Source organism: Calonectris borealis, chromosome 23 (genome assembly GCF_964195595.1).
Source record: "Calonectris borealis chromosome 23, bCalBor7.hap1.2, whole genome shotgun sequence".
Lineage (NCBI taxonomy): Eukaryota > Metazoa > Chordata > Aves > Procellariiformes > Procellariidae > Calonectris > Calonectris borealis.
Window position 1 is genome coordinate 1,462,932 of NC_134334.1, and position 22,635 is coordinate 1,485,566.

Genomic DNA, 22,635 nt, shown 5'->3' on the forward strand with positions numbered 1-22,635 from the left:
AACAGCAACAAAACCAGCGAGATGTGTGCAAGATGCCGCACAGCAGCCTTGCTCGGGTCCTTACGGTGACACCCCCCGCCCTTGCCGTTCTGCTACGTACTGCATCCCTGATGCTGATGGGTGGCTGTCAACGTTCATGGCAAGGAGAGCAAGAAGATTTCCAATACTCTACTAGCAATATTCAGAATTATTAGAAATGGCAACACATTCTGTGGCAGAATTCTTCTCCGTGGAGACTGTACAAAAATCAGCACGGACTTTTAAAATACTTCACTGAAGGGAATGTACTACTAAAAGAGCCGCCTACATGTGATAACAAAGTTAACCTAATCTGTTCCCTCTTGTGTGCTGGGGCACTCATACATGCAAATCTTGTCTTGTTCAACTGTGTTTGTTCACCTCCATAGTCCTTCGGTGATTCAAATCTGTGTCTTACTATCCTATAATACCCTTGTCTAACAGTTCTTTTTAAATGCATGTGTTAATTATCTTGCCACTGCTGTAATTTCTCCCTGTAGTCCATTAATTAAGAGGTCACAATCTAAGAGCATGTTTACCCAATAAGCTTTCTTTTTTAATTATCCTAATTGCTTGGATACTGACAAAGACTCTATCCCTCCCCTTTCTCTGAGTGGATTAGAAAACGACATTTCAAAGCCCCACACAATGATGGGTTTGTAAAACACACACATATACATATATGTTTTTATAACTCCACAATGTTCAAACATCAGAGGTCAACAAGACACAAGATATTATATTTGTATAGCTATATAAAATGAAGATACAAATTGCTCTTCATTAATTTGTCTATTAGTCTAGAATGTTATATTGGTCAGGAAAAATATAAGCAAAACTTTTAAACCTTCAGTACCAGGAACAAGAACGGCTAGATGTATACAACTTGTTCTATTCTGGAGACCGTTAGAGTCTCTTACAGAAGTGCCTCTCTCCCTGCACCTACATGGATGCCTTTGGATAAAAGCAAGCAGGAAAAAAAAAAAAAAGAAAAAGAAAGAAAGAAAGAAAGAAAGGCAGCAAGCTTTTACTGCAGCAAAGATCAATTATTATTTCCACACCCCAAAAATATTGCCTTCCCATAGGTCACATCTTGGCAAGCTGATCCAAATACTTTTTTTACTGACTTAGCAAAATTCAACAGACAAAATCTCTACCACTTAAAAATTTTAAACCCCTCGCTTTGTCAAGCTTTTAAAAGGGAAAAGTAGCTATTTGAATTCCAGATAGGATTTTAACACAACTAGCAGAGGTTATGTCCAGAAAAATTACTACTTTGTCAGAATGTGAAACAGCATTTGATATGTCAACTAAAGTAAATTTTTTTGTTTTAATAAAGCAAATGTCTCATTCAGACTAGTCATCTCAGGAACTATATAACAGAAGTATAATTACTTAGAAATTGCTTAGGTAAGCGTGATTGATGCATGGTAAATAGATGTTTCCAGCACTTATTGTTTCTTCCTGATGGATTAGGAAGAGTTGTTTAACAGTTCATTTGACCAGTCTCTCCTGGTGTTTCTTGAGTCTGGCTGTGCCAGTCAGCACCAGCAGTTCCTGGTAGTTTAAGTCTCTTTATTAAAGATTAAGATGTCAGAGGTCCTGCATTGCACAAAATCCCAATTTTATTAACTTCTCATTATCAGCTGAAATATGAAGTGCATTTCTTTTCATCTAAAGTGAGGCACTTTCTCAAGGGAAAGAACAGATATATAATATACATTTATGATGATTAAGGGTGGGTTTGTTCCAACTTGACTGATGCTGGTGAACATTTTCTCACATGATGGGTACCACATAGATTGATATTTCTCCCCCAGAAAGCGTTCAAGTATTTTACGACTGTGGACCATGACAATGTATTAGTAAGTTGGCAGTGGTGAACCATGTGGTGGAACACTTAGACTATCGCACTTAAGTCAATAGTGTTTTCATTCAAGAGTAGCAACACGCAATGTACTGGGCAGAAATACGGGACCTCAAAAATCACTCAACCAGAACAAGTAAAACATTGGCACTGGTTACATTCAGTCAATGTTCCCCTCTTCATACTCTGCAGCTCTAGGAAGACAACAGAGTAATAGCACAAAGACTATGCAACACGCATTAAAACAGATCACAGAAGCATTCAAAGTCCACCTTCTGACCAGAAATGCAGATAAGTTCTAATACCGTCTATGTGAACTTAGGCAGCAACTGATAAAGTTAAATTGCTGAAGGCAGCAGCACTGCACAGCACCCGAATACCGTCGCTTTTGAGAGACTTCTTTTCAATCCCCTACGTATTACAATCAGACTCTCACACGCACACCAAATAGCTACAGGGCAATGGTACATGACAGACACTGTAGGCCCTTTCCCTCTGCGATCCTCAGAGACGTAGTTTTAAAGGATTTTTGAAAGCTGACGAATTTATGTATTTTGCATATTTTAAGGAAAGCCTTTGACGTACTTCTTGTTTTCAACCCCATCTATTGCAGGAAGGAAGGAGCTGGCACTGTGTGTACTTTCCCAGAACAGGACGACTCTTGGTGGAAATTACCCTACGGAAAGAGTTAAGAGGTAGAAACGGTTCTTCTAGTATAATGCACGTCCTGCACTAAGGGATCAAAACTAGACACAGCTGTACAGTGCAGCTCCTGTGAGGGTTAAGCTCTATTACTTCTGGTCTCTGCCACTGCTAATGGCACTCTCAAACTAACTGCATTTCTACACCTATACCTACGTCTAGGCAACAAATAAGCCCTTTAATCAAACAGCTTCATCTACTTCTAATTAATTCCATTTCTGTGCCTTTTCAAGAGTACAGGAACATACAAAGATACAGACGATGGAGTACATTCTGTTGCCAGTTGACAACTTCTACTCCGCTCGAGCCTCCCTCATGATTAAGACTAGTTCGGTGTGCCACTATCTTACATCTTCAGTATTTCTGCTGCTGGACACTCAGCGGATTCATGCCAAAGACCAAAGGTAACAAGCGGTGGCTGTGTGCAATTAGTTACAATTACCTCAGTGAACTGCTTTTGCATTTGCTTATAGATTTAGATCACCTTTTGTTTTCATCAGAAACTGTATTCATCTTGTCTTTTGAGTGCATACAACAGTGCAGTAAGAGAAGACTATGGCATCAGCTGAGCAAACACAGGGTTGTTGTTTGCATATCCAGACCTAACGCAAAGTCTACAGTTTGAGGGCCACCAACTTTGAAGGAAATGCTGATTCCTCTTCTACATTTACTTCTTTGATAAAACAGGTCAATGTATCAGAAAAAAAAAATCACCCCATCAGTATTTAGGAAAGAGAAATACATATGCCATAAGCTGTCTATTTCAAAGGTATGTATGTACAAAAGGCATGATAAGTGGGTGCTGAATAGTTAGGAGTGGCAATTATCAGTTACACATATCATTATAGTCTCTCAACTTTTCAATAGCACAGAGTTCCTAATACCATGTTTACTAGATCAGGTAAAAGGGGACTCTTAATACTGTGCAAATATGACTTACCAAAGGACTTTGCTTTCTCACCTATTCTTGGGCTTTTCAAATCAACATTATTAATTGGCTGGCTTATCGGTAAGTGCTGTCTGGCAGTTAAAGGATGTTTCCACCCATTGCAACGATACATAGAAACTAAGCAATGTCAGCCACAAGGACAAATAACTTCCATGTTGAAACAGAAAAATATTTTGACACCTTAAATCTTCTTTATAGAAGCATAATGCATTTCAGCATTAATTTGCTATCCTTTATTGCATCAGTTATTCCATATTCTATCATCCTTGTTTTTCCTTATTACATTAATTCAGAACTCTGGCTTACAGTTGCAAATATTGGGGCTATTTTTTTCCCTTTTTTTCTTCTTTCTTTTCTTTTTCTCTGGTTTTCTATTTTTCAGGTGTGTATAAATACATGTTTTAGAATTTGGATCAACTAGTTTCCACAGGAGTTTAGGAGGTAACTCTCAGCCCTTCAGATCAACTTTCTCTTAACCTGCCAGCTCTCCTGAGCACCAAATCCACTTGAAAATGGAGAAAAATATTTGGCTGATAAGGAATACTGAAAACAAACAGCACAAAACTTACCAGGCACCATTAAAGAGAAGCACAAAGTCTAAAACAAGAAGAAAAGCATTCACAAAAGCCCCCATCTCACATTTTTCAGTATGCGTCAGCCTGCACGTGCAGCCTACCTAGAGAATGCAAGGGCAGGCTCAGTCTCCCTGCCTCGTTCACTCCACGGCTTGCTTTCACACTGATTAACAAGATAAACTTATAAGCACCATAAAAAACCGTGAGGCTAGTAAGGATCTCAGGAAGTCATCTAGGCTATCCCTTATTCTAATGCAGGATTGTGTATATCTAGTCCAGCCTGGCAGGTATTTGTCTAAACCTCTTAAGAGCCTTCAGCGGCAGATATTTTATCTCCTCCCTAGAGAGTCTACTCAGGTACTAAACTATTCTAGTATTTCATTTTTCTTAACATCTAACCCAAATCTTTCTTGCTACAAGGCTGGCTTCTTCTCATCTTATTCTGATGGATGTGTGATACAGATGATCTCCCTTTAGGTTAATGAAGAATATGAATTTTAGCTTCAGCTGTTTATTTTACAGAATGACATCTGCTTATCTTAAAGAAATTTTCCAGCAGAAGCATGATCAGACCAAATTTATTTATTTAAAGTATTTCTGTTTCTTTTAAAGAGGGTTTCCCTCTGCTACCATATTGGCTTTGCAGTTGTGACCCGTGAATTAAGATGCTCAGCATTTTTTTTCTTTTTTTTTTAAAAGGAAATGGTTATTCATTTAGGTAGATATTTAAAGAAAAATCAAACAAATATTTGATGTGCTGTGTTAGCATGAAAAGGGGGAGCACTGTGTAAGCACAGTAAATGCAGGCGAACTGCTTCATGTGAGTGAAAACAAACTGGGCGAAGAAGGGCTACTAACAAAAGTAAATCATGGCTGTGTAAATACAAAAAGAGAGGTATGGTTATTCACAAATGGGGAAGATAGTAACCAAACACACGGCTATTATAATCCAGTGTTTGACATAATTTAAGCATCATAGCAAAAGAGTACAAAAAGCACAAGACTAACAGAACAAGCAGAGATACAGGATGATACGGTGAATGAGATTAACAGAATTTTTTTCCTACCCGAAGAGAGTCCAGCACATTTTCTGACTGACACTAGATATTAATTTAACCACATATCTGAAAAATATATTCTCCCTCGTCAAAGCCTAAAAATGTGATGGGTTTTCCTCTGGCATAATATTATCGCAGTAAAAGCAATTGCTTCCAGTCAGTCAAATAGATCTGCGTGGGACTGGATCCATCTGAAAGCAGTTTGAGGCGGGGGCCAAATCTACTAGTGTTGCCATCAGGCATTTTTTGGTTATCCGTTCCTTTTTGGAATAAATCACTGGCATATGAGTTTGTTATTCATGATATTTACCATTCACTTACTATCTAGTCCTCTTCTAAAACCTGCTCATTATGCCAACCAGATCTACGTTTGTGGTTCTCCTTTGTTATGGAACAATCCATTTCGATATACTAAAAGAAAAAGTCCTTGCTCTTTAATTCTACTAAACCTCTGCAAGAAGGAAAACACACACTCAAAGCCTTGTCCAGCTCTAAAGCATTTGTGAACTTTCAGAGAAAAGGAAAAAAAATCCATTAGCTTCTTTTCTCATTATTTATGTACGTAAGCTTCTAACACTTTAAGACTTTGGCTGGCACTGCAAACAGAACCGAGAAAATACAAGGAAACCTATTTCTTGGGTATTTCCAGCCCAGTTAGTGTGAGGAATTAGAAGAAATTAATTTTAAAAAACCGTCATGTGCAAGGTTTTCATCAATGTTTTTCAGACCAAAGGGGTTCTGATGAATTTCAGAGATGCATCCAAACTTCTGAGCAAGTTTCCAAACCAAACAGACTGCAAACTCTGACATTCATCCGTGACTTGTTTGCCAACCTTCCTATCATACAGCAAAAAGGGCCATTTAAAATCATCTCAGAATAATCTGCTTTCATGGTCATGGTCATTTTACCAGCCTCCATCTGTGTAGCACTTTTAAGTCACAAGAACACAAACATTCATATAGCAAATGGCTAAAGCCTTGGTCTAGGTTCAGAAATAACATAGACATATACCGGGATTAAATAATAAACCTTGTTTTTCTGACTTCATTACTCTGAGAAAATCTTGTTATCTGGACAATAATAATAAAAATGTCTACTTCCTAATATTACGACTTCTCTTCTTGGATTTAAATAACTTTAAAAAGCAAAATTCATCATATAGCTGCGTGAATAGTAATCTGGGCACAAAGAAGTGAAGTCCTTTGCCGAAAGTCATCCCAGCTTCAGGATGAGGATGAGTTTTTTTCTGGAAGCCACTACCGTAGACATTAGACATCTACCAATATAGCAATGCCTTGGAAAAATGAGTATGAACTTAAAGCCTAACATTTCCGTACACCGGGGTTGCCCAGTTTTACCAAGAGGGGTACAGATAAATTGAGGTTTGCTTAGCAGGAGATACGATGCTGTCTGCAGTAAGGCTATCAAAGCGAAGAACAAATAAGCATATGGTGAACATCAGAACTGGAATGGAAGATGGGCTACCATTCAAATTAGAAGTTTTTGTTGGCAAAAGGACCACCAAATACAAACTGCCAGGAATAAATTTATGTTGGAACTTAGAAGACATGTTCTAGTCATCAGAAGACAAAAAGCCAGAAAGAAATTATCTTACTTAAGGGGGGACACAATCTACTTACGGAAGATTATACATCCCTACTGCATGTGATTGTAGGAAACTGGACAAAATAACCCAACAGGATTGCTCCAGACCTCTGTTCCTAACAGAAATTAAGGTGAAAAAGAAACAGCACCCATATTAAGCATATGAGCTAACAGAAAAGGAATTATGTCAGAATAATGACCATTATAAATCGAGACAGACTGAAGTAGAGCTGAGTGTCTCACAAGATTGACAGTGTTTTTCTTAGTGTATAGATTTGCATGGCAACCTGGGCCCCATCATATCTGAACTCCTTCCACAAGTTTTTCAGGATTCATCTTTTTAAGATTCCCGTGACAAAATTATTAATCTTCATTTCAAGGAAGCAGTAGCTGAGTAAGAGACTACTTGAATTTGCCAATATAACTCAGCAGGCTATTTCTGGGCATAACTATAGAAAGAGAAAAAAAAGTTAACCAGATATTAAGGGAAGTGAATGGACAGTGAAAGTCACTACTTTTGGGGTTTCATATATAAATATATAATATTTATAATAATAATATATAATAATATATTATACATTATATATTATATATTTTACATATAATTGATGTATATTATATGTAATATAATAATATATAATAATACGTAACAATATATAATAATATATAATAATATGTAATCACAGGGGGAAATATGAAAAATGAAAATTCCTCTTGATTAATTTTTAAATTTAATTCTTAAGGAAAGAAGAATTATACCTCTTTAGCACTATCATAAAAACTACCTTGATGCGTAGCATTTATGTAAACTTCCAGAGTTTCTACCAGATTGCATATAAGGAAGAACTAGTCGTCTTCTGGGTGACACAAGCTGAAGCTTATGACTGAAATTCCAGTGGAAATTAAGAGAAACAATTCCTTTAGGAGTTGTGATTTATTCTTCTGGAACAGAAGGAATTATTGCACTAAACAGGGTCTAAAATGTTCTGACAGCAGATATGCATAACTATCTCTACAGTAATTATTAATGATCTGGAAAAATGCTCAGCAGCAAGCTAAACTCACTCTTCTTGGAGGCCAGCATTCATTGCAACAAACCCCTAAAATAATCAGCTAACTCACGAAGATTAGGACATTGGATGCCTCGATATGACAGAAGATTTCTTAATTTCAGTTACTTATAGGACACACTAAGCCTAAATAGAAGCATGAGGAAAACTTACTCTGAAGTTTATAAACTAGTTTATAATCTATTCCACAGCTTTCTATACCTCTGTATTATATTTTAAAACAAGGAGGGGGAAAAAAAAAGAAGGAAAAAAAAGTCAATCACTTGGGTAGCCAAGTAAGAATTTAAGCACTTAGGTTCCTCTACTTCTACTACTATTACTACTATTTTTTTTTTTTAATGTCCCTCCTTTCTGTGTGCATTGACAGCTGGTCAAAGAGTACATGTAGAACTGTAAATTTCAAAGAAAAGTAACCAGACTTCAAATCCCTACGGCTGCCCAACTGGATAGAAACTGTCACAAAAAAACCCTCTGCAGCATTAGGAGAGAGATAATGTTTGTTCTTCTCTGCTCAGGAATTTAATCAGGGGATTTTCAACACTTAACATCAAGCTAAAGCTGGAAATTCAGTGAAAATTACTCAAGTCATAACTGAAGATGGAAGGATAAAGTTCACATTTCACGCTATTTTTTCCATTATCTTATCTTTAGGGTTATGTGTCTGTCAGAAAGAAGTTACTGCTAATTCAATAAAGGTAAAAGCAAAAGCAACAAGATAGAGAATTAGAGACTGCAGAGCACCGCTAACAATCGAAAGGACAGTGTGCAGGGCCGCGAAGCTTTGCAAGCGATGGTGCACCCCTTGTCTGCATGTGAGCAAAGCCCGGGGGCACCCAGCGAGGTTCTCGAGGACCTGAGCGGTCATCACCAGCTGCAAGCTGCTCAGCCTCCGCGCAGGGTCCGACAGCAGACGCACTCCTTTCTTACTGCTTACAAATTCTGTAATGAGCTGCTCAATGTAGAAACTGCTGATCAGCTAGCAGGGAGAAGAAAAATAAAATGCGTATTTGACTTCCAGGTTGCAATCAAATAAATAACCCATAGGTCATCTTGAACAACTTTGAGGTAATTATAAATAGCATTAGTTTTTTTCCAGACTTTGTACCTCTTCTCACTATTACTCTGAGAAATACCCACGCACATGAAAGAATACTCAGATCTGCCGATTTCAGCAGGACCAAAGCCGTAGGTCCCTTGAATCTTGCACTGAACCTGCTGAACATAAAATCAGAAGTCGATCCACGCAAGTAGAGGCTACGTCCTATTGTTCTGGATGCTGAGCAATCCAGGCTGTCAGCTGTAGCTCACAGCCCAGGGCAGAACAGATTACTACCCCAGCAGGCACGGACTAACACGGACTGAATTGGTGGGTCTGAAAATGGATGATGCCAGCACAGAATCTTGGACGTGTTGCAATTTCCTCAACTGCGGCTTTATCTCCTCCTTGGGAAGGACAAAATCAGCCCTGCAAGCTCCTGTGTCTCTGAATTAGCATGCAGGGGATTTTGGACTCTGAACTTGGCAAGTCCTCGTCGGTTTAAATACTACATAAATGCTCACTGCTATTGTAGATATAAATTAAAGCTAAGACTAGAATTGATTGTACATTTCCCAACCCAAAACTCCTTTGTTGAAAAGTTACAATTTGATTAAATCAAAGTAGTCACAGAAATTAAAATTTATCAGAAGTTAAAGGAAATAATCTGAAAGTGTAACTCAGTTAAGTTTAAGTAAAGTATTTCTGGCTCAACTCAAAATGAAATAAAGTTTTGAAAGCTCATGATGTTGTGAAAAGAAACATCCATATTGAGTAAAAAAAATTGAGGACAATCATTAAGATGTGGAGCCAAGATTTTCTCATTACCCTCAAATAAGTCTGCGTACAGCACTCACTCACGCAACTACCGTATCTACTACAAAGAGCGAAGGGAATGAACTTAATTTGCTTACGAAGTGCTGCTATTGCATGCTGAAATTTCCATGGCTAAAGATAGGAGGTACTACTGAACATCACTGAATAGCTGACTTCTAGTAATTATTTTTCTCTCAAAACTGCCCTATGAAAAATAAATTTGGGCTTTTTTTCAGAACACATATTTTATAATCTCATAAAAACCTCATCTAATCTAAAACCCCATCCAACCGGCATCATCAAAATATACTGCACTCTTGGAACGTGCATGGGACAACAGTCATATCTTTACTGCTTTGTAAACCCTTGATATATTTCTAGAGCAAAATATGAAAAAAAAAAACCAAACGCATTTTTTGTTTTTGCTATGATATATATATTTAATTATAGGTCACGGGCATCCAGTTCCCTGCTTTTTGGCTTTCCTTTTTTTCTTTTTAAAGCAGCACCATAGGTGCTAGGAGCCAACTTCAAGTCACTCTCCCTGCTATTCACCACCACCCCCCTTTTCTTTCCTCCCCAATTACTGTCCAGGTTTTTCTTTCTAGCTAGCGAGCTCTAATAGGCCTCCTACCTGATATATATTCTCTTTAATAGCTGCACAATGTGATTAACCGAATACTGCACACACCTCAAGATCACAGATTATATTAATAGAACCATCTGGCTTCTATAATGTATGTAATGTATACAATAAATCCTGATTCCAAATTTCACTCTGGAACAGAAACCTGTCCTACTCAGAGCAATCTATTCTTACAACACTGATGTATATTCCCAGTACTGTGTAAATAACTGGTGGCAACACACACAGGCACGCGTGCTTGCAGCTCCCTCCTTCGCTGCAGTATCGGTTACAGTCTTCTCGCGCTCCCAGTCCATCCCACGTGTGGTTCTGAATCCAGACGCAATTCCAGGAATACCTCCTGGCCCGCTCGCCCTCTGCATCCAAGGAGGAATTGCAGAGCAGACCGAGGTGGGGGTTACCTTCGAAGTTAACATACAGTTTTGAAATCCCAGAGGCTATCATTCCAAAATTTGTGATGTTTTGTCTACTCTGGTGATTTAAGGTTTGTCAGAAAATGTCAGAAAGGCCACGAGGCCAAGGGCTTCCTGATGACTGAGGATTTTCTTTCACATGACCTTCCTGAAGTTGATTTTGGGCTCCAGACAGTGCTGCCTTCAGCTCTGACAGGGGCCGGCTGGCAGCAGATTCATGGGGCTCTCTGGGGCATTCTGGCATTTTTAAACTGAGTAGAGGCTGTAATACCTCCTAATCATCCAGAATATTATTTCACTAGTAATCGTCTTACAGGCAGTACGTAAATGCCAGCCTTTCAGTTTGCAGTTCATTTTGTTAGCAGAAAAAAGAGTATGTGCTCAAAGGTATGCAAACAATTAAAAACATACCTTGATTCAAGTGCATGTAGAGTATTTTTAATTTCACATACGGTATTACATGTGTTTTTTCAACAAGGAATCATTAATTGTATATACACTTGGAGATAAGCAGGATTGTGAGAAAAGCGTTAAAACTGTCAATGTGTGCTTGTGATCATTTTCACAAGCACAAAGGAAGGAGAGCTCACTCACCAGGACATGTGAGTTTCACGCTATTTAGGAAGCTCCTAGCTATAAAAAAGTTTATAAATCTTAAATTTGCATACCTCTCTATCATAACCGATTACTCAGCCAAAATGTCTTAACAAGTCTCCTTTATTCGCATTGTTCTACAGAACTGCCTGACCTTGCCAGCCACGCCGGCAGCTTCGGAAAAGGCGGCTCTCCAGGTGAGTTAGCCAGCCGCACAGCACGAGCGAGAAAGGTAAATAACGTGAGGCTGAGAGACCGCTGACCGTGCTATCCTATGGATACTCATCAACAGAACACAAGATATTTTGAACCACTTACAAAAGAGGAATAGAATGAATTACTTGACCAGCTAGCTAATGAATTACCATTTCTGCCCTAATGAGATGAGGTTGCACTGATGCTGAAATATGACTCTGACACTTATTATAAATTACTAGTGGAGTGGTTTTGGCTTTTTTCCCCCCTCAAGCAGACCACTGGTCGGGCACAGGGGTTAAACAAGACAGCAATTTGGACTCTGCTCTCAACACCTCCTATTCGGAGATGCAGCAGGTCACTGATTCAAACCAACGCGAGCGGGTTGGTTGGTTTGTCAAGGGAACAGCCTCCTGCCTTCTCGCTTCCAAAAAAGTGTAGCTGGTTTTGTTAATAACTTGAGGCCACCATAAAGTCTGTGTGTTTATGTTTGAGATGCATTACACAAAGACAAGGTGACCTCTCATAACTGTCTATGCCTGAAGTTAAACGGACACTTCTATCTTAAGAGATACCGTTCAACAGAGATTCATGTCATTTGGAACAATGTGTATAAATAGCTCAGCAATACATTTCGGATACTTTCCCTCTCAGCACAGCAATGCACTTATTCAAGAAAGTAAGACAGCAGGTTACAAATTAGTGCTAAAAGAACAAGTCAACGTCATTGCTCTTTGGTTTACACTGGTGGCTGTAGTGATTTAAGCATGAACTCGCCTAGAGTGGAAGGGAGGAAACCAACTTAATTTACAAAAAAGTCTTAATTTAAAATTGTATGAGGCCTTCACCCCGTATCCATACTTCGCATTAACTTGCCAACAGAGAACATGGTAAATTGCCATTACCCACCCTAATCATCTGTACTACTGAAACTACTGGAAAGAGAGGCCTGCGCTGAGGCACGCTGTTTACATCTTGTCGTGATGCACGTGGATACAGTTGACTCGAATGTACTGGAGATACGGAGGGAGCAAACTTCACCACTGCCAGTCTTCTTAACTTGGCCTGATTTATGGGTTCAGAACCCCCAGAGACCTCTTTATGGAATCATTTGTCATACACACACACACTATACAATCAAGCCCAAACATCTCTATCACAGAAATTAAACGTATAATGTTATTCCCGCAAAATAATTTAACCATCACTTTCTTCGTCGACTTCTCTGTGCCAGCCTTATACCTTTTTTCACTTTACATGCTTCATTTCAGCAAAATCAAGGATGCAAACTTCTTAGATGTACTTAGTTTCCATGGAAACCTAAGCTGACCGCAACATTATTGTTCTCAAGAGGGAACTGACTTTACTATATGTTCATTCACTGAATTAATGGACTCCTGGTTCTTTTATTAGCAGCTCTCTAACAATGGAAAGAGAGAAATGTTATAAAAAAGACTCTCAGACAACTGTCCACTCTTTTGTCCAGGGCTTATTGGAATGACGCAAGTCTATTCAAGAAAAGATTATAAAAATCAACTCAAAGCTGCCTCTGTTTGTGGCAGCTAAACATACCTTTATTTCATAAAGATTCAACCTATAAAACAAGCAAATTAAAGCTCTTTCTGAAACAGTAACTGTAAGGCAGTGATCACGTTGAAACTGGACGCTAACTATGATAACTGGGTATTGTTACACAATCTCATAGGGTTTGTGAAGCTTCATTAACCTCCAGTTTTGGTCACTGTGCAGCGCTGTCTTCGAGCTCTCAACAGTCGTCTGGTACCTTTTATAAAAACATGCTCTCCTTTTTTAAGCTAAATTTAAGCACACTAAAGCAGGTGATATTTTAAAAATAATTCAGTCTGGTTAATAGTGTAAATTCTCAGTAAGTATGAAGACTGTTTTAAAACTATAAAACTGGGGTTTTGATTCTTCAATATACAGAACGGAAAGATGAAGAAATATCACTGAAATTTGGATTTTTAAATCTTTATTAACAGTTTTAGAACACCTTTTATTAGAGACAGATAATAAATATCCTCATAATATATATTAAATGCAGAAATGCAAATGTATTTTGTGTGGAGTGCTGCAAATCCAGGAACTTTAAACAGCTGAAGTTAAAATCTCTAAGCCGATCTCTCTCTGCATGTATAATATTATGACAGACTGTGCTTAGGCCTGAGGGTGTATGGCCCAGCTAGTAATTGCTCCACAAAAGACAGTTAACAGTTCCCTTGCTCTTCTCTAACTACCTTCCTGACTGCTTATTGAAGTCTGATTTCTTACTCCTCTGGGTCATCATTCATCAGTCCTACAGATCCCACCGGGAGAGACCGACCAGACCTTTCCATATCCCTTGTTGCCAGAGGCCATTTCTGACGGCCCATGATATAGAAAATGTCTTCACAGCAATCCAGTGGGACAAACTATGGTTATAATACCCAAATAATCATTTTGCAAATTATCATAATTATCAATCAATCATCTTGTGTGAACAATGTGTTTCTGAAGTATCAGATGGTTCCTGTGACCTGTAGCATTTTGTATATAATAATAAACCTAGAGAGATTTATGGCCCTATCCCACTTTGCATCTGCAGTAACAAAACGTTTGTTCGTTTTTACTTTTGTTTTAGGAATAAAAGCTTTCCATCTACCGAGGTTTCTTGATTACTACTTGATGTTTTCTAAGAGGTCAAGATTTCTAATCTCACCCGGTTTTCTAACAGTAACTTTATTTTTGAAAAATCTATGTGCTTTGGGAGTAGAGGATAAATTACTGTGCTGCATAAATTACTTCTAGTTTATAGCGTCATCTGCATTATACAACGAGCTTCTAGTATTTTGCAATGTAGGTATGAAGTCAGCCAAAGCAGGGGGAAAAAATGGTTTTGTCTTCGGTTTTTGTTGTTGTGTTTTGTACAATACCAGATTGAATCCAACTCTTTTGAAGCTGATAGCATCTCCCGCTCCCTGTGTATACATTCTTGTTAATGGATAAATTCAAGCTCTCGAGAAAGTCAAAGAATAAATTTAAAGCCTTTTGCCAAATGCCTATCCTATTGGATTTTGATAAGACGGCTATTGAGCTTTAATAATGTCTTCTATCCTTTTTCAGCTGGCCCTTAACATGTCTCTTTATTTGTCCCTAAAGCCTCTTCAGCGATGCCTTTTTATTACAAGTCTCTCAGCTTGCTCTCAAGGGAGACAGGGTCGACAAGAGTGATAGATAGATAACTCTATAGATTATCTCCCACAGATGTTTTCTCTCCAGTAGCCCCTCAGGCTATTCCCTCTAAGTAAACAGAAACTAAATAGAGAGTCTACTGAAGAGAGAAGTCCCTGAGGTCTCTTGTCACCACAGTCAGAAAAACAGCCCATCCAGAGGAGGTTGGCTGGGAGCTCTATACACAGAGCCTCCTTCCATGTGATTCTCAAACCATCATCCAAAGTGACTTTTAGAGGAGAGAGAAATACACCTAGCATTGCTCCCTGGAAAAAAAGGTGTCTTGTAACGGACACCAGCCTTGTTTCCTGCCGGAGGAAGTCTAAATCTTTCATCTTCCTCTCAAAGTTAAATCAAAACGACAATGAAGATAATGATAACAAGCCATTTTTTCAATGTATTAAACGCAGTGGAAAAGCTTAGAAAATTCAGAGCAAGAGAACATGTGAGCTGCTCTCTAAGCAAAATAAACAGACTGCAGGAAGATGGCTTGGAAAAAAAGACGTTTGGGAATATGGGACAATATACCCACAGGTATAACTTACATATTTGTGCACATCTCTGAATGTATGCATTCAGTTCACTAAAAAAAGTAACTCTCCTATTTTAGCATTACTTTCACAATCGATCATTTACAATTAAACAAACAGGATAAGGAGCTGATGTGCAAGTTAAACTAAATATCAGCAAGCAAAATAGATAAAAGGAAAACTTGTTAGGAGTATACCACATTTTAATCTATGGCACAGCACATTTCCAGATATGGAAAAATCATCCTGGATACAATTCCTTTAATAATATTGCTAGAAATCTTAATTCTTGTGAGACAACCACTAACAAACAAATCAGCTTTCTGGTGTTAGTGGTCCCAGCAGAAATCACAGTAATACAAACTGAAAAATACTGGACATAGTGGGAAAATACTTCTTATCTTGCTCCAAGCCAAAAAAGGGCCTGCTTTATTATACAATATAGTAGTGTCTGTTATGCTCTATCTTCAGACTTTTCACTGCCTTTCAGTTTATGAAAAGTTACCTAAGAGAGCATTTTTCTTCTGGCAGCTTAACAGCAGCAATACTACTGGGGTCAGTTTTTAAGCAGAGATTGCTTCCTGTGCATCTTCCTATACCTCTCACTGCTATCACGCTTCCCTTCCCTGCTCTGTTTTTTACTGTTTTTACAGATTTTCTCTGCATTCTAGAGATTTTTTTCTCCTCCTAAACCTTGTTACTACCCAATTCTGAACCTGCGATACAGTAGTCAGTCAAATGAGCCACTGCAAATCACGGTCCCTCTGTTTGGCTCTGACTTCCTTTTCTCCCAGTTTAAATCAGCCCACCCACTACAGTTACATTTGTCTTCAGTCACCTTCTCACCACCAACTTATCTCTGAAGGAATAGGAATAAATTGAAGTCAAATCTCAACTATTGTGTCTTCAGGGATATGACAACTGAATGATTTAGAGAGGTTGGAAAAGGAAATCTTCTCCCAAGAGGGTTTTGTACCACTGGAGCAAAATGCTCAAGTACTACTCACAAACAATTTTAAGATACTACAAAAATGGTACAGAATGATTTTTCATTCTTTATTTTTCATTTTCTTCTGACTGAAAAGCTGTCTAGCAGTAGTCTTTTCACAAGCCATAAAGTTTAGACTTGAACTCTTTACCTTACTGCTTTGACCTTTTTTACCCTAGCTGTAAAACCCTACTGCCCATCCTTCAATAAATTTATCACCTCATAAACTCCCACTAGTGCTTCTCTACAATGCATTTAAAAGACAGCAGTGGAAGGCCAGTCCTTCCCTCCTTGTCAAATATCATAATTGTCCAGTTTTATACCTGCTGTACAGGAGAATATTTAAGGAGACAGTATTTTTCAAAGGCCTATAGTTTTTGCAACATTCTCCTTTGAAATAAAAGTAATGAAGTTTAAATACAAAACCATGTATTGAACATATAAAGCAGCCAGTCTAACGTTTCCTTCTATCCTTGTTTCATACAAAGCCTGCTCTCTTTAGGGTAATGCAGATTCTGTGAGGAAGGGATGTAGAATCTATTTGTGATATTGTAATTAAAGACTGAAAAAGAAATAGCTGGGCAGTCCTGAGCCATGGAGAATTTACTCCATCCTTGTGATAAGTGCGTTGCGATAATAAGAACCTGCCACCTTGTCACCATGTCTGTTCAGACAAAAGGATCCCACAGAGGCAGAGACAAACACCAAATGAGTTATGGAGATGAACAAGGTAAAAAGTTCAGCAGTATTGCGATAGGTCCTTTGCAAGGTCATTGGATGGTCAAAGGACGTTTCATATTGGTAGCCTGGCTTTCTAAAATAAAAGCTTATTTTTCTCGACATGGCAAGAATAGAACGGTCCATACCGGACATGTGTCTAAATATCTTTTCCCAAACTAACTTTGGAGCCTGACAAGTATTATATTTCACTTTGTTTGGCAGAGTGAAACAAGTGTTTCCTTTTAGCTTTCAGAGTTAAGAAACAGTATTGAAGCTCGCCTAAATGGATGAATAAAAATGGCAGTTGCTGCAAGTTCCAATTTAAAATATTTTCCACTTTCAAAAACTCATACTTTATGAATAGGACTGTGAATACCCATTGTAAGACAATTGCATATGAAAAGAATTACAGCTAGCTCATTATTTCAACAAGGACACACTACCTCTAGACATCTAGAGGGGCTATAATCAAGTATGACTTGTAACACTTTACTTTAGTAAAGCCGTTAACCAAAAGATAGCCATGGAAAGAATGTCATTTTAGTGTTACTGAGAATAACCCCAACCAAAATAGTAGACTGGCTACTGAAATATGTAGTGTTGAGGCTGCCTCACAGCTACTAGGAAGACATTTATACAGCTGGGCTGTATTTGGAACACATTTTTCTCTGGTCAGTATTATAGTTTAGGCATCACAATGTGATGAAAAGCACCGGTAATACATCATACGAGTTAAATTTTATCCTTTCATATATCTATTCCTTTTCCCTTGGACTTCACATAAGCCACATTTACATGGTGAAGTGACCTCTAAAAATTTAGCACTTTTAACAAAGGACCAACATTTTCTTTTACTGGAAAAGAGGTAAATGAGGTTTTTCGATTTGGACTGGTAGCTGTTTATATTGTAGCTGAATCCAGGAACACTTCAAACTATTATTTTCTTTTTCATAAATACTGGAAACACAAAAAGACAAAAAATATGCCAATAGAACCACAACACTTAATCCAAAAAAGCAACAGCAAATATTGAAAAACTTTTACGACGCTATTGCGATATACACCTTTGTTCAAAAGTAAGAAGAGAAAAAAGTGTCTAGGTGTATTTCAAAGCCAGACAGTAAAGCAACTTGCATAAGATTGATCCATATCCTACCTTTTTTATATTGCCCTCTTGGGAGGCCACCTCAGGATCAGTCAGTATTTGCTAAGAAAAAACAAAATAGAAAAAAAATTAAGTTGAATCGCAACTAAGAATGTTATAAAATAATAAACATCATTATTATTATTATTATTATTATTATTAGCCAAAACTCTGAACTGCCACAGAGTGACACAGACGTTTTGGAAGTTAGATGGAAGACTTACACCAGAACTACTATTATATTCGCCCACACATTTTAAGGTTTTCTGTAGCTTCTATAAATAATTTCTTTAGATTTGGCTGACGAGAACGCACGTTTCTTTCCCAAACGGCAGGTGATGGAGAACATGGCACTAAGAGGACGGAGACCTGTGGGCTCTCAAGAGCCGCCAGGTCCAGCCAGAGGAGCGGAGGCAGGGTCAGGGCTGGGGGCAGCTGCGCTCCCGGCACCCCCGTGTGACGCTGGCGGCACCCTCCGCCTCGCAAACAGGAACGCTCTCCCCTCCGGGAGCCGAGAACTGGACACAGACACCACAGCTGTATCCCAACGGCAGGGACCGGCCGCGGGGTCGGGGGCGTGGGATGCTTCGGTACCTCAGCGCTTCCAGCCACCTCGCAGGAAGCTCTTTAATTCCTCCTCCAACCGAGGTGAGGTGACACAAGTCACTAACGCGCTGCTGTGTTCTACCTGAGATCAGAGCAGGTCAGCAGGCGTTCAGGGAGGTCAAATACCTAAACTTTGCACCACACTGGATAGCCCCATCAGGATAAGCATACTCTTCACGGACAGCCAGACTCCAAGTATTTAAGCAGTTTCGCTGACCTCAGTGGGGATCTCGGATGTCTAAGGTTAAGCATATACTCAAGTGCTAGGGTGGGGTCAAGGTACTTGGGACTTCCAGGCCCTGGCAATGCATTCTGGCTACCAAAGAAGAGCAGAAAAAAGCTCCAAGGAACAGAGATCAAAATTCAAGGAAACCAAGACAAAATGAGAATGGTTGTACATTGCAAAGGGACCTTACTTAAAAAAAAAAAGAAGAAGAAAGGGCCAAGGAGGCTCTGTTGCATTTCAGCAGCTGAGGATTTGGCACAAAGTTCTTGGACCCCTTTGACCATGCCCAGGTGAGATCGACCAATTTACAAATTTTAAAAATGTTGGCAAATATCTCCAAGCTCAGCTGTAATAACAACGTGTCATGTTTTAAATAGTAAGAATCCTAAACCATTCTGTATTTTACAACAGCTCTAATAGATACTGAAATTGCGGTTTAGAAAGTAGCTGAAAGCAAATAGGACCAAGAGGTGAATACCAGAGCAATAAAAATCTGTGTGTCCTGCACTGGTGTGTGCACACACACACGCGCTGAAATCTCACCCTGAATTACTGAAAGTTAAATATCTACCTTGCACAGTTAGAAGCACGTGTCACCAAGTTGCTGGGGAATTGCCGACTGTTCTCAAGTGCGGAGCACTCACAGCTCCCATTACTTTCACTGGGAGCTAGCGACCCCCAAAAACCTTTTGAGAATTAGGCCATGAAACTTTCAGAGCTGTAATATAAATATGCCTATGCTAAATGACTTAAAAGCCTTCATGGAACACTGCTGCTTCCAAATGAAGACACTTAACTATAATTATTATATGCAAAAAATCTCTAAATACAATTGGTTAAGTATGTGCATTCAGAGTGCATAATCCACCCGTTCAACATGACCATAAACGTAGAGGGGAAAAAAAATCAAAATGAAGTGCAAATTGGGCTGTGGTATAGTCCTATATAAACAGGCTTAAGAGTCAGGAATTCCTGAGTCTGAATCTAAATGCCAACACAAGCTTCCTTTTGTTGGTTTGGATAGATCTGCGCTCAAGGGGCAAGTTCTGTTTCTCAAACTGTGGTTTTTTTTTTCCCTTCAATTCATAGCAGATCCCAAATTTCAAAATTCTTAGAGAACAGAATTTCTGTAAAAAGTATTTCACAAATATTCAAAAATGGTACTTCTACAGAAAAGCATCAGTGGCCGTTTACCTAACTGTTCATTCAGAGTATTTCAAAATGGCTGATTTTTGACAAGGTGAAATATTTTTTCAGTTTCCTTCTATTACAGAGCTTCTGGGGGAACAAACCTCAATTTCATGAAGAATTTTAGTTTTGATGGAACCATCTCCACACTCAAACTAACAGAACACTTACATGTGGGAAAAGGTATTTTAGCAATAGTGGGAGATTAGGAACTCTTTTTAGAAGGTATTTTCCACCCTTCCTTTACACGGGACTTTAAAAAAGAAAGATGATGATGTCCAAAATGCAACAGTATGGGACTAAGTTCTGCCACAGACTTTCTGCATGGACATGGCCCATAACCCGAACGTGCCTAAATTTCCCATTTGCCTGTGTCAGTAGAACAGGTTGGCAGTTTGACGTTGAAATGGGTTTGGTATTTGGCGGGGTTGGTGTGTACAGTGTGCGTGTAGGGGCAGGGGACACAAACCAAAACGTCCTGCTGCCAAACCATTGCCCGGGCTCTGCCAGAGCCTGCAGAAACCTTCCCGGGCTGTGGAGGAAATGTCGAAATTCTTCTTCTGCATTCCCAGCTTGGAATGAAAACTGTCTGACAACACCTTTCTAGACAGACGGAAAGTCAGCAGTCAGGTCAGGTGCGCTGGCATACTGTAAGCTCTGAGGGGCAAAGACTGTCCTGCAAGATCGCGCCCTGCAGCAAAAGGAGAACTTGACTGCAACACTGTGATGTAAATAGTACCTCCTAATTAAATGAGAAAGGGACAAAGAGGGAAAGTAAGTACCAGATGCGATGTTTATTAATAAGAATAACAAAAGATACTTTGAAAATCTACTTGTTGGGTAATTTTAGCTCAGGCTGGACTTCATCTTATGCGAATGCCATGAGACTAAATATAGCGCTTGACGTGTACAGTGGGCTGCACTTTTGCAGTTAACACAGATGTTCTTAAATGTACTCAAAATTTACACCATATGCTTTTTCTATCAACTGATATGTTGATTTTAGCCAGAAGAAAGACAACATGTCAGCAGCAGCCACGTCAGAAAAACTTGTGTTTTAGGAATCTGGTCGGAGGTGTATCTCCTCCGACTGTTGATGAATTTCACTGCATTTCATTTCCTGGATTCAGCAAACTGGTGGCAACAGAATCCTGACTTAGTTACATTCGTTAGGGATGTGCTATAATTTTTGCAAAGCCTCCTGAATGTATACTAAACATGTCAAGTAACACCATGTGATTCTTTTTGAAAAACAGTTTACAAGCTGGCATTCTCCAGCTGCAGTTAACCCTAATTTGATTACATTACCGAGACAGATCACAATGAGCTTATGTAAATAGTAACGTTATCCATTCATTCCGTGAGCTCAGATAAACTGTCATTTAAAAAAAAACCCCCAAACCCAAAACTTAAATAGGCATGGCTTTGCATTCAGCAAACTCTAACGGCAAAGATGACAGACTAGAACCTGCCCCTTTGTATCACTGTGAATCTTGATTTTTAAGAAGTATTTCTGCTCCAAGTTGCAAACAGAAGAGAATGCCTAATAATTCCACAGGAGTCAGTATGCAGATAACAGCACTTTTTTCAATAACTTGTTCTTCATTATCATCTGATTCTTTAGTAGCACCTCAACACACCACCACTGAAGTCAGTAAGACTTAAAGCTAAGCAAGCACTTCAAAGTTTCAATCAGTGCCCAGGTAGCTGCTCTCGAAGCCGCACTTCCCAAGCTATCCTGCTCTATGCCCACTCTGTAGAGCCCCTCGCACCCCCCGTGCCTGGTCAGCCCAGGTCAGCCTTACGGGGACATCACCCTCAACTCTGGAACCCAGGTTGTGCCACCCACGCTGTCTTAAACCTGCCACCATGCAGCCGGATCATAAAAAAAAAAATCTTGAAAACACTTATTTTGCCTTAAATTAGCTGAGGGACTCTGATTCAAGTTCACATTAATACTTCAGATGAAATCACAGGCTATGTCCCTACTGTGCCTAATTTGCTGTTGTTAATAGGTAAGTAACCCTGCTCAACCGAGATGCGATGACTGTACTGTCTGCATGATCACCTGGTGCACATGTGAGCAATGTGACATGCAGAGCAAACATTTTCTTCCAGCCAGCTCATTACGGCTTTAAAAGATGTCTCCGCTGTGCTACTGAGAAACATTCATACCAGCACAGCAATCTTACCAACCTGATACTGTGCATCCCAACCCTGATCGGCATCTGCCACCTCCAGGACATGGTCTCTAAGTAGGAAAAACCGTCTGACCAGCTGCGATACGCAGCGGTTACAACACAACTCCCTGTTCCCATGCAGCTACCTCTCCTGTCCAACAGGCAGCAGCTCAAGTATTCACACGCTTCACCTGCTTTCTGCACCTCTATTCCAATTCGGCTCAGAAGAGAACACTGTTATTAAGCTACAAATCTTGTTCTTCATAATTTCCATTAATTA

The 22,635-nt window shown here is 39.2% G+C and overlaps 1 protein-coding gene across 1 annotated transcript in view; it reads right to left on the reverse strand.

Annotated features, from left to right (window-relative positions):
- The window catches only part of PRDM16 (PR/SET domain 16), a 216,387-nt gene that overhangs the window by 148,760 nt on the left and 44,992 nt on the right, over positions 1–22,635 (reverse strand). Inside the window, exon 2 of the mRNA XM_075172177.1 lies at positions 18,168–18,218. Coding sequence (XP_075028278.1) covers positions 18,168–18,218 — 51 coding nt within the window. The remainder of the gene's footprint in view (positions 1–18,167; positions 18,219–22,635) is intronic.